This window comes from Priapulus caudatus, unplaced genomic scaffold, assembly GCF_000485595.1.
Source record: "Priapulus caudatus unplaced genomic scaffold, Priapulus_caudatus-5.0.1 Scaffold37, whole genome shotgun sequence".
Lineage (NCBI taxonomy): Eukaryota > Metazoa > Priapulida > Priapulimorpha > Priapulimorphida > Priapulidae > Priapulus > Priapulus caudatus.
The window spans coordinates 460,211-473,820 of NW_014577098.1; the positions used below are offsets into that span (position 1 = coordinate 460,211).

The 13,610-nt window shown below is 38.6% G+C and overlaps 1 protein-coding gene across 1 annotated transcript in view; it reads right to left on the minus strand.

Annotated features, from left to right (window-relative positions):
• LOC106818679 (E3 ubiquitin-protein ligase RBBP6-like) overlaps positions 1–13,368 on the minus strand; it is a 32,858-nt gene extending 19,490 nt beyond the window's left edge. Inside the window, exons 1-4 of the mRNA XM_014823364.1 lie at positions 13,218–13,368; positions 12,601–12,841; positions 12,221–12,311; positions 4,308–4,347 (exon numbers count right to left, since the gene is read on the minus strand). Coding sequence (XP_014678850.1) covers positions 4,308–4,347; positions 12,221–12,311; positions 12,601–12,769 — 300 coding nt within the window. The 5' untranslated portion in view covers positions 12,770–12,841; positions 13,218–13,368. The remainder of the gene's footprint in view (positions 1–4,307; positions 4,348–12,220; positions 12,312–12,600; positions 12,842–13,217) is intronic.
• Between the last annotated feature and the right edge of the window lie 242 nt (positions 13,369–13,610).

Here is a 13,610-nt window from a genome sequence, read left to right on the forward strand (position 1 = left end):
CTGCTGCTGATTGCGGTGGGCGTGCGTGCATGGGGGGAATACCAGCTGTAAATAGATCAAAGATTAGCTCGCCGAGTGTTGCGTCAATGTCCAATCTCCCAGCTATGCACCAAGCTGTGGCTCGAAAGTACGTCGACTGGCGTGCTCCAAAATAGGACGTTTAATATGGGAGCATAGCAGTAACAACTATACCCAATTTCAAACATGTGGGTCAAACGGTTCCTGAGTTATCGTTGACCGTAGCCAAATGTTGACGGACAGACGGACGGACGAACGACGGACGACGACCCATGGTAATAACTCAGCTTGACGATGTCAAGGCGAGCTAAAAAGTAAACAGAATTTAGTTCACTTCAAATAAATGGCAAAAACATTTACCTTTTAGTAATGAAAATATAGTTAGCTCACCTCACCTTATGTATTGGTCATGGGTATTAGTTCTATAATGACATTAAGCACCAATTCATGAGATCAGAGGGCATATCCATATAAAGCCAGACGTGCTGGTTTCTGCACATGCTGCACTGATAGTGGCCTGAACCCAGTAGTCAAGAAAATCTGCTGTTCAGTGGAAAGATGAAGGTCATCAACAACCACTCTAAAAGTTACTATTGAAGAACCAGCAACTATTATGCACATGGTGTTAAAACGGGGTAACCTTCATCTGTAACAATGTTTGAAACAAGTAGTGAATTAGTGCCTAAAGGGGTATCTAGCCAAAACACATGTATGGCAGTGGGTCAAGAACTGCGTGGCCATGTAAAACGTATGTATGCACAACAGAGGTTTAAAGATGGTGTGATCGTGCAAAATGTATGCACAAGTGGGTTAAAGACAGGCGTGATACTACAAACCATATCTACAGCACTGAGTCAAAAGATGGTGTGACCATGTAAAATGTGAATAATGTGGCTTTAAAGCCAGTGTGACTGTGTGAATGGGCATCTTAACTGTAAGTAATAGGGCAGTGGTGGGAGCAGAGGCCAGAAAAGAACATATACAACTTGCATATATACACGCAGGATTGTCACGTTACAATCCCTAGCATCTTTATTGCTGCACAAAAACGATGACACAGATTCTATCGCGCTATGATGAAAATAACAAGGATGTCGTTGCTACAGCACCAAGCGTACCACAGGTAGACATAGTTTATAAAAATATATATATAACATCAAACAACATCAACTTTATATAGAAAATTGTAATAAAAATAGGTATCACATAATGTGGGTAAAGCTTTCAAATATTTGTAGATAACTTAACGTACAAAGATATCACAGTGCGAGATCTTCGCATTATCAAAACCATCACGTCACTTGTATTGCACATAAATGCTTTTTATGTAATTTTAAATGGCATATGCAGTGCTAACAAAACCAAGGGGCAGATAATGTGACATGAGGCCATACTTCCAAAGATCATAGTACAATAAATACTATAATTATTATTATAACTAATATACAACAGTAAACATGCACGTGGCAGGTGTAAACATGGAAAAATGAAGACGTGAGTAGGAAATCCTTGTCACTTCCACACTTACGTAGCTAGGTAAAATATAGTTTACGTGTTCGTACTTACCGTATCAGTCTAATATAACTGTGGTGATATCGTGTTTTAACAGTGTAATAGCAGCTGCTTATATGATAACTTCAATAATGCCAGGTACATGCAATATCTATTTTGCACAAAGTATGACTCTTCTCTATACGGTCACATGGAAATCGAACCTATTAAGTTACTTTAATAGAAAATTTCAGAAGTGGGTTACCCAGATGTCTTATTATCCGACTCTTTATATACGCAACTGATCGGAAAATATATTGATTAATCGATATCAATAAATGTCAATGCCAACACAAATATGTGCATTTTGATTAAAATATGCATGCCAACTTCACGTATTACTAAATGAACAGAACCCACTCATCGAAAACATTAATCACTTAACTACTAATGAAAATGCATGTAGTCCTGTTGCTATAAAGTTAAACACACCATGGGCTTACACGATCATCAACGCAGATATCAACCACTTGTAAGGACAACTTTACTCACTTTTTTTATGAGGGCTAAATATAACAATGCAGTTTGATAACTTTACAAACATCTTTAGTAACAAAATCAATGGGAATCCAAAAGTGTAAGCAGCACACAGAAATTTTCTGTTATTTACAGGCCCAAATGATATTTAATATGCAAATTGAGAAATTGGAAGTTACGTGAGTACCTAACACAAACTGTATATAGCATACTGATCTATCACGCTTAATCCGGCCTGCACTTTAAATCAATAACTCTTGTGGGTTACAATGTTTGTCATCTACATTCTACCAACAGTAATTTCGTAACAAACAGCATTACAGCTTAGAGTGCGAAAGGGGAGTTTTTTTCCTTGCAGACCCATGCAGACATTAGGGCATCCTGGGAACGGGCGAATATCCACGACAAATGAACGACCATATATGCAACGCAAACATGTGTCGTTCTGTATTCTCATCCACGATTCCCAAACCGAGCGTGGACGGGCGCTGGTGAACGTACGCGACTCCCGGTCAGTGAATTAACGTTGGAGCATGAGCAACAGGCACACATTCTCTCGCCCCCTCCTCCACTTCTAAGTAATTTCCAGTTTACAAACATTAGCGAGATCGCGAAAAATCCCACGTGCGGTTCACCTCCTTGTTAGATAACATTTTATTAGGCAAACCACCGTGGGGGGGAAAATGCACTTCAGCAAAGCAACATTGTTAATAAAGGCATTATTAGGAAACGTCAACACCTTGCATAGATGAAAAAAATTGGTCAGTATATTAAACCTGCGAGTTACTACAGCTGTTCTGTAAATGTGAAAGCTGCATATATAACAGGCTTTTGTCACAGATATTCCTGACTAGAAAATGGCAAATCATTAACATGATAAGCACTCAACGATAGTTACTGTCAAACTAAGAAAACTCATTTCGATTTTGCTTTCAAGTTAGACCAATACCATTTGCACAGACACACAACACTAGACCACCACAAACGATTTCTTGGTTGCAGTATCTCAACCCAGCATTTTAGGAACAGTCGAGCTGATTAATTTATTAATCAAGTTAATGCAGAGCGATTGCGTTACTGCAACGAAGAAATCATTTAAGCCTGGTTCCAAGATAGTATGATTGTATCCAGCACAACAATTAAACATGTGCACATTAAAGGAAATCACGCTGGTATTAACCACACAGTCTGATGCTGGACTACCCATAAAACCATTTCTGCACACCATTAAGATTAAGACTAAAAGGTAGTTAGCATTAGCAAGACCATATTGTGTTCATATTTAACATTGCAGCTGCGGCTATTGCCCTTGGCTACCAGCAAGTCTGTAATCAGATAACAAACAGCTGCTGCCTACTCAATAAACATTATTCTAGTATTACCTACAACACAGAGAGCAAGTTGCCATAGTCCATGAACACACAAGCACATTGCCATTTAGCAGCACATGTTGTTATGCAACTAATGAAACCTTCTGAGCACAATTTGTAAACTAGTTGCCTACCAGTTTTACTCAGTGGTCATCCTCTAGGATCTAGGTGGTCTTAAAACCACTGCCTATATCAGGGTGCGAAATTAACGCGAGTCCAGAGTCAAATACTCCCTTATTTACTGCCGGACTCCCTGATTTGACATATGCAGGAGTCCGTGTGACTCCGTAAAAATTCTGCTATACTAACTAGTTCGTTCCAGAGCACGGCCTCGCAGAATTACCGTATTTTTCCAGCAAATCTTTAATTTTGAACTTCAGACTACGGACTCCCTCTTTTTGAGGGCAGGGAGTCCGTTGGACTCCATTGTTCAAAAATTAATTTCTACCCCTGCTATATTTTGCAAACAGACTTGGTCACCACTAGACAAGCGATATGCATAGACAACAACTTGGCTTCCCCCTCCAAATCAAGTCCCATTCCAGATCCCCGAGGAAAGCTGTTTTACAGCTTACACAGGTGTTACCGCATAAGAATACCTAGGCAATGGGTATATAGATCCATGCCCAGGGACGAATTATCATTCTATAACCAACATCGCCATCCTGGGACTTCCACGCACGTCGCGCCACGTACAAGAGGTTTGCCGCGCTGCTACCATTGACCAATTACGAGTGGTTTCAGCAACTCATCCTAGACCAACGATCTCCCCTGTACAATCACTGTACGTGCACGTGGTCTGTAGACTCGATTGCGAAAGCTCTCATTTCAGTTTTCAAGCTGTGTGCACTACTCACGTGTATCGGGTTAAGATTGCGATAAGATACGTACTGATTTCTGGTCATTCATCAAGGGACTTCCTGTTCTTTCCCTACAATGCAAGAAAAAAAGCTATAAAGGACATTTCCAACATTTTTCTCGCGTGGCAGTTACACTGAAATCAGCTACACAATAAGAAACCCTGTCTATAAATGTTACTTTTGCACATAGATATATATACACAACACATGGATAGCCGACTTGTTAGTTCCACTGCCGATGTGGCGTTTGCAGGTGGCGTTGCTGTTAGTGTCACACTCCACTTCCGGCACTAAGCTTAGCAATGCCAGAGCTTGCTATGCATATTTGTTTACGTTTTCAGTCATACTATTATATTATTTTCCCTTAGTCATTGACCATGCATGGTAAATGCTGTGCCATAGTTGGTTGTGGTGCATGTTCAGGACGCAACAAGGGTTTAAGTTTCCGTCTATTAGGAAAGAATCCCGAGTTGAGACGTGCCCTGCCATAAACAGGATTGACAAGTCATTTAATCCTGATACAGCAACAATTTGTTCGAGGCATTTTGAAGAAAGCTGCTTTAGGTCAGGTACAGCCAGTGTATTTCTTGGTTTTATTCTTGGTAATTAATCCCTTATGAATTAAAATAATCATCTCTTTAGAATAATAATAATTATAAAGAATAGAAAACCCTAGATATCATATGTACTGGCCTTCTAGGTAATATTCTTTGTAACTTAATATTTAGACACCTTCCCTAATAATTAATACATGTGTCTAACCATCTTGTAATAATATCAGGAAAGTAGGAAAACTAAATGCACTCTACTAATTAATTTTATAACTAAAATATGTTATTCGTGTGATATTTAAATTTAAAAAATAGTTTGGTTGGGTCTCACCAGACATATCATATGCCACTTATGTTTTATGTACAAACATGTATAACACTGGTATATATATGTATTATATATATCTGGTCTAACAGCATACGCTAGCCAATAATTATTTAATAATTTTGCAGGTGTCACAGGGACGATTTTAAACGTAGGAAGCATACCTACGAAATATATGCCACATCTAACTGTTGAGACAGCAAAACCAGTTGCTCGGAAGGCACCTGTACGTAGGATAGGTTGATATACTAATAGTTCATGCACATATTTTAATGTAATGATTACAAATGTAGCACATCATTTACTAACCCTTTATCAAATGAAACTGTCGCTCACCACAAAATAGGACACAAATGAGTGAGTGAGAAGAAGTCAGTTTTAATTGAGCAACCATCGACGTACATTATAGAAACGAAGAGTATATAGAAGAACTCCCATTATATACTCTTGATAATTATATGTGTAATTTTTCATGTAAAAATAAATGTTTGAGATGTGAGTCTGAGATGTGGGCGAGTGATGGCGTTACACCTAAATGATCGCCATTTAACGTTTTTATAATGGCTGTTGCTCCTGCAACGGTACCGTCGCCGATTTTTTTTCTCTTAAAGTCACGGTAGTGATGCCAGCGCCATCTATCGTGCGAATAATAAACTACCGTTGGCTTTTGGTACTGGTATTTATATATACGATTTTATACGATTATTATCACTGATAACCCTAACCTAACCCTTAACCTAACCCTAATCCCTAACCTAACCCTAAACCTAAACCCTAACCCTAACTCTATTTATAATTAATAAAATTAATTTTAATTGTTGTAAAAATTTAATTGCTTGTTATTAAAATGTTGTAAATTAAATATGTAAATAATGCGTTAATTGTCGCTAAAACAAAATGTTAAACAGCAGTAAGATAGAAAAATACAGAAAACAGTGAATAATTAGCAAAATCGGATGGGATTCGCATCCGCCGACCATTCATACTGTGCGCGCAAGCCGCTCTAAAACCGTTGCCGCTGTTCTGCCACATATTGCAAATTTAAAATTTTGGATGTGCTATGTATATCGCTCGATCAGAAAACTACAGCTCCAAAACAATTCAGGCGTCAGTACCGTCAGTACCGTTGACTTTATCGAGAAAAATAATCTTGGCGACGGTACCGCTTGCCCAGGTAGACACTTCCTTTTATAATATTCATTATTTAGGCACTGCTCCTAAAGCGGAGCTTTCCCGCATGTGTAACGGTGTAAAGATTTGAGTCAGGTACGCCTTATTCCACGCTAGCTGCCTATGTATCCACGTGACAATGGTGTTTCCCTGCCCATAACACAACTTTGGGGTGTCACAAGCGTTAATCGGTTGCATGGGAGTGTTTACTTCATATTGAGTTTTTCTAGGCCGGTTAAGCCACACGCGTTTGCTATCTGTATATCGCACATAATAAATTTATAAACCAAAATAATCAACAATTTGGACAGTATTATGGCCCGCTATACCCGCTTGGATGTTTACTTAGCCAATGCTTGCGTTCGAAATAATAGGTTTATGCCTGCGCTTCCGACATTGTTTTGTAAAACTCTTACTCTTAATAATTAGACGTGCAGTGGTGAGAGGCAAATACAATTCTTTCATTAAAGATATTTTCAATGAAATCTTTGTAAACGAACCAGACGAGTGCTGACACCAACAGACTGTTATCTGCGTTCTTATATTATAATATGCCTAATATTAATAAAACTACCTAATTTGCATTTTTTTTAAATATCAAAAAACCCCTTTATTCATTCACATACAAACTAAATGAGCCAATATCGTTGACCTTGAACTGACTAAATGGCCCAAGACACACTGAGCGACCAGCACGACGACCCAGTAACGACAAACGACGCGAAGTTCGGCCGACTGAGCCGCAGCCAAACACTGCGCAGCCGACAACGACCGACCGTAACGACAAGTTCATCCCTCAGCCACTCACCACATCTCCACATTGCCAGTGCCAGTGGCACACATGAGCAAACCGGCCAAAAAAACTCCTGCTGCCTGCCTTTTTAATAAATTGCTGTTAAAAACGCGTCCATGTATTAACGAAATATATAATAAAGCTAATATTATATACGGCAGATATTATACGAACTAGTGTTGCTCAATCGGCTGTGTAATCTTCGCTAATCGATCATCGCGTTTGGACTGAATAACCGATGATCTGGTTACAATCGGCTTACTCGGGATGTTTGAGATGCTCTGCGTGTGCGTACGTCGTGCTGCATGTACGTCGTGTGCATGTATGTGCTTGTGTTTAGGCCTCTTTTTTACTGTTTGTTTTGGGCACTGTTTACTACTGTGTGTATAGTACAGCATATGTTAACATCAAAGGATAACTTGTATAGTTAGCCCAGATTGCTATGTTATAGCGATCTGCTAATATCATACATTCAATTTCTTGTTTCAAGTTTTGCATTTATTTCGATATTGTATTTATTTTTTTTTTTTTTCGGATGAAATTGAGTTGATCGGATTTGATAACTAAAGCCGCGGCGCACACAGTGCGCCGCATTTTTATCGCTAGTAGCAGCGGGCGATTCATTGTTGCGGGCGCACAAGAATCGCCCTGAGAAATCGCTCACCGTGCTGCGCTGGCCCGGCGTCACCGAACGATTTTGACGGCCAGAAAACTCCGTCGCTCGGATATATCATAACCTGTTTGATATTTGTTGCCCAGTCGCTGACAATCGCTACGTGTGGCGCCGCACTGGCGATGGATCCCGGCAACAGTTTTTGATATAACAATCAAATGCATGATTTGACAGCAACGTGATCAAATATTGGCAGCGCCCCGTGTGGTGTGGTTTGAACAGGTCACGTACAGTTCATACAGTGGTATGTCGCTGATAGACGGTTGAATTGTCGCCGGGTGGCGCACGACGTGGCGATTTTTATCGACAGTACCGGCGATAAAAATCGACGGTACTGTCGATAAAAATCGCACGTGTGCGCCGGGCTTAAGCGCTTGGTTCGAGCCACTTCAACCGATGATCGAGTATAATCGATAATCGTGACATCACTAATACGAACGTACACAATAATCACGTCTGATGGCTGCCCGTAGCCTTGCACGTTTTGATTAGATCGGTTTGCGGCCCCACTCGTTTCTGACAGCGGTGCGGAGTTTAGCGCTGGGGACCAGTCTACTTCCCTGGCTAGCATTGGTTTATAATTTTATGACGTAATGGCGATGCCACGTGGCCGATGGAAACGGTCTGTGTATTGGCCATTTGTAAGATTTTACTGCATACAACTGTACTTACTGTATGTATAACAAAGTCGTTTATACCCACACGTATTTGTTACCAGAATCAAGATACCTAATTTAATTGTTATAACTTAATTACACATCAACGCTACGCAATTTGAACGGGCGCCATGACACCCTGCGACCGTGCTGCCCACCCGAAAAGTTGCGTATTTGACCATTTATTTTGCACGTTACAGACCGCAGCCTTATCTACCAAGTATGCAATTATATTTATACCTAAATGCTATTTAACCGAACGATATTCATTCTAGGGCAAATTTATCCATATTATAACTGAAACTATATGTCGTTTATAAGATCATTTTGCTTTTAAATGAATAAATAAGAAACACCCTCGGTCTGTAGCCCTTGGCTGGAAAGTGGTTTTGCGCAACTTATCAGATCGTGCGCTTTGAGTGGCGCCACCGTCGTTGTAATCAAACTGTAGTCGTTAGATTTAAAACATTTTTTTTAAATATTTCTAATGGTGATTGAACCATGTCATGAAACTTTTTATGTAGCGTAATTATAACCTAAATTAGCTGAAAATAACCCTAGAACCTAGAGTAAACTCCCCCTTTAAACCACATTAATCCCCTCACAGTGTATGTTAGCAATACGTTTCTGTTCATGTTCGTGGACCGGTTAGTTTACGGTTCAGCTGATCTCAGGGTTAAACACTACAATCCCTCCCCTTTTCAAACAAAAAGATGATTTCAATTTGATGTTTGCTAAATAAGCAAATTAGAAACTCAAATTTACTTATACTCAGTTGGAATCACCCTGGCTAATATACAATCCAGTCTCTGTGTCTATAATTGACGTGGAATAGTAGTCATGGTTTTGTCAGGTACTGTTATGAAAATAACCCGCATATATATACCTTTAAACCTACATTCCTGTAACTGGTATTCTAAGCTTTTTATAATACGAAGTTCATCGTAACACTAGCATAACACGCTTCTATGTGGCTTATATTCAGTCAACTAATATAATTGCAATACAACTCTACAAATCTTAAACTATCACAAACAGAATAACTCAACTTATAACTCTATACTGTACTTGTACTAACTACTAACAACCTCTGTACTTGTAGTAGAGATAGTCACAAACGGTTCAACTTAAACATGAACTTTCACATTTCAGTAAACTGACTATTAATTACTATTTAAGGAATATAATTATTCTGCTCTTATAACATACCTGATGTGTATACTGAATCTATACTGAATCTATGTTTTTACAAAGTCAATGAATTTCGCAGAATGCATCTCAGAGCGTCTAAAATCAAAACCCAGATCCACCCCCCCCCCGAAAATGGCAAAACTGTGCTCACCACGTAGCTTCAGCGCCGCACTTCAGAAAACTAAGGGCTGGTAGATATTTTTAAGGGCTAGTAGATTTTACAGGTCACTAGCCCTGCTGGCTAGTGAACATTTTAGATTAGTTTCAAGCCCTGTACAACCAGCGTGCGAGCTTGGCACTCGCCCGCTCGCCAATGTCAAGTGAAAATAATATCGGGCGAATGAATGCTAAAGCTGACTCGCACATGTTGGCGAGTAAAAATAATTGTCTTAAACTTTAATCAAATGTTGGTTCCTTACGATATATATCCAAACATTGATGAAATACAGTTGTAGCGATTGTGAAGGGCGGCTATCCCATGACATCCTCACTTTATATTATCAAAGGTCGCCGAAGAAAGCAGCCCGCGAGAGCGTGCAGCGCCAGCACGGCGTGGCTGTGCATACGTGCCTGGGACGGCATACTGATTGATGTACGGGGAGGGGGATGCAGGATTGTTTAAAGGTCACGTTTGCCTTGGTGTAAACAAGTCAATAAAATCGGCATAACGTGGCGTTTCATTGATCTGGCGAAGCAGCCCGAGAATAAAAGTAAATTAAATGAAAATGAAAACAGGAACTTTCAGAGGAGATGTGCCTTGAATTTTTGAGAAAAGTGATCAATGAATTACATGTGTAGTTAAAGGGACAGTAGCCTCTAGGATTTTACTGCATACAACTGTACTTACTGTATAACAAATCGTCTATACCCACATGTATTTGTCACCAGATACCTAATTTAATTGTTATAATTAATTACACATTAACGCTACGAAATTTGAACGGCGCCATGACACCCGCGACCGTGCTGCCACCCCGAAAAAGTTGCGTATTTAACAATTTATTTTGCACGTTACAGACCGAGGGCTAATCACAAAAGTGCAATTATATTTATACCTAAATGATGTTTAACCGAACGATATTCATTTTAGGGCAAATTTATCCATATTATAACTGAAACTATATGTCGTTTATAAGCTATTACAATCCTTTTACTTTTAAATGAATAAATAAAAAACACTCTCGGTCTGTAGCCCTTGGCTGGAAAGTGGTTTTGCGCAACTTATCAGATCGTGCGCTTTGAGTGGCGCCACCGTCGTTGTAATCAAACTGTAATTGTTAGTTTTAAAACATTAAAAAAAAATATTTCTAATGTTGATTGAACCATGAAACTTTTCATGCAGCATAATTATCAGGGAAAAAAAAACTATTTATTTTTCGGGGGCTACTTTTCAAGCTCGCGTGCATGAAAATAGCACTCTTGAATTAGGTTTGCATTGAACTCTATGCAAATTTACGGGGGCTCTTTTTGGCATTTCGGGGGCTAAATCGCCCCGAGCCCCCGTGTATTTTTTCCACTGGTAATTATAACCTAAATTAGCTGAAAATAACCCTAGAACCTAGAGTAAACTCTCCCTTTAAATCAATGGTGTTTTTGTGTTTTTTCACTATTGTTTGACAAGCATTTTTGTTTTAAAATTTGGGCGAGTACAGATTCTGTTTGGACGAGTTAACTTATTGACTCACTCGCCCAGTTTGGCAAGTGGTTTTTATTTTAAAGCTCTAACACTGTATAACTGCATAAAATCTTAGTATTTTTAACGTTGGTATAATCAGTGCTATTTTCGCTGTCAGGTGAGACTATATTCAGCTATAGTTAGTTTTTCTGAGCAAAAATCTCGCAATACACACTTTAAATTGACTACGTCACAAATTTTCTATGGTAAAATTTGTAAAATTTTTGTTGCCATTTTTTTACATTAAAAGTAAGAACTAACAGGACTAAACGTATCTTCAAATTCTTACCTGATAAGATTGTTTCTCAACTAGTTAAAAATCCAAAAAACCTAGACGATTTGATATTATTGGACGATTGGATGATATTATTGGACGATTTGATATTAGTGTTCCTGACATTAATTGCTTGCTATGGGCTATGTATGCGTCACGAGTGTATGTTCACATCTAACAATATAGTAAAATAAGAAGTATAATGCAGCAATTTAACCATAAAAAGTGAACAGAATTACTTATATTTTGTGAAAAAGTGAAAATATTTTTTTTATTTTTTATTATTTACGGTGACATCGACGGTATGATCGAAGTAAGATGCCGTGTTTCCACTGCGATAATAGCACACAGACATCGTACCGGATGTGATCAGTGACACCAAGTGGCGTCACCGGCACATCGCCCAATGTGTTTTAACGTGAGCGCGCGGAAGTCAGCTATCCATGTGTTGTGTATATCTATGTTTTGCAATATTCCTTAAGCAACTCCTATATATATATATACAGTTTTGACTTTACAAATGATTTGCATTGGCACCGCTTGTAAATGTACTTCACTACTTATTAAAAATATCACGATCTAAACTCTGAATTTTGAACGTCATTATTATGTGAGTAAACCAGTACAAATAATTACCATGGAGTTCTTGTAGAGGTCTTCACTACAGGTATTCTTGCTACTATCACAGATGCATTTTTTGGGATGAGATCTCTTTCTTCCTTGTATGCTATAAATGTAATACAATGAAGTATTTTTAATCAACTGCTTTCTTAACTAAAATTTTTTTGTAAGGTAGTGAATCTAGTGATGCACTTGTAATTTTATATAAATCATACAGACAATACAGAAAATAAATGCAATTTACATACCTATAGGACAACTGAATAGCCATAAAGGCCAGTGGGAACAAGTAGCCATATGTTTTCCACAATTGTAGTTACAAGTGAATGCACACGTGACACTGACCCAATGGCAATGATTTAATTCAGATTGGGATGATTTCACGATTTACCTACCATGCTTGGTTTGAGCATTAGTTATCTGCAGGTCGTAGTCTGCACTCTTGCCCATCCGCTTCTGGTGCATGATAGCCTTCTTCAGGTCAGCAAGGGAGATGCTCAGACCATCGAAGGTGATTGTGTCATAGTCCAAACTGGACTTGAATTTATAGTGAATGGAAGACATATTGTTGCTTTATCTGGCGTGGCTATTTACGTCACGTAGTTATTGGAGAAGACCACACCCTGTCCTCTAGTTCTGCAAGCAAGAAAGGTATGATAACTATGGTGGTACACACATACCGACTCTTTTCTCTGAATAATATCATAAATCGGTTGGTTATCACTGCGCACTAGCGATGAAACAAATGATACAAACAAAACATGATGATGAACGTATCGTTGTAATAGTAACAGTACTATATACAATACGCAAAACTAAAACTTAAGATTATACACAATCTTTAGTCTCTACGCACAGTAATTTACTCATGCAACTTTTCTCAAACGCTGCTAATAGTAATAGCAATAATGTAAGTGTCGGTTTCGTAAACAAAATCTGGAATTTTCAATGTTTCATGTTAATAAGCAAAATTTCATTACATAATCATACTTTTAGTGAAAAATATACATACCACATGGTTTTCTCAAGCTTTCTTTACCTTAGCACAATAAAACTGATTATTCGACAAACTCAATACAGGCGATTTCCTTAGATTATTTAGGCAAGTAAGAATCGAACTCATCTCTTCCTCAACAAAATGGTGTATTGCGATGCGATTGCGATCATGCGAGTGTAAATCTCGCGTTAATTCGCGAGATTACCCGACATGCTTGATGTTCGTTCCAAGATGGTTGAGAAAGGTATATAACTTCAAACTTTCATGCAAATACACTAAATTTTAGGCGTTGTAAATTTTCGTAATATTACTATAGTTGTAGAGTCAAATTTTAGAGAAGTCAAGTGGTCACGTCTTAAAAATTCTATATTCCTAATGAGGTGTCATATCTAAAATTCTACCTCGCTA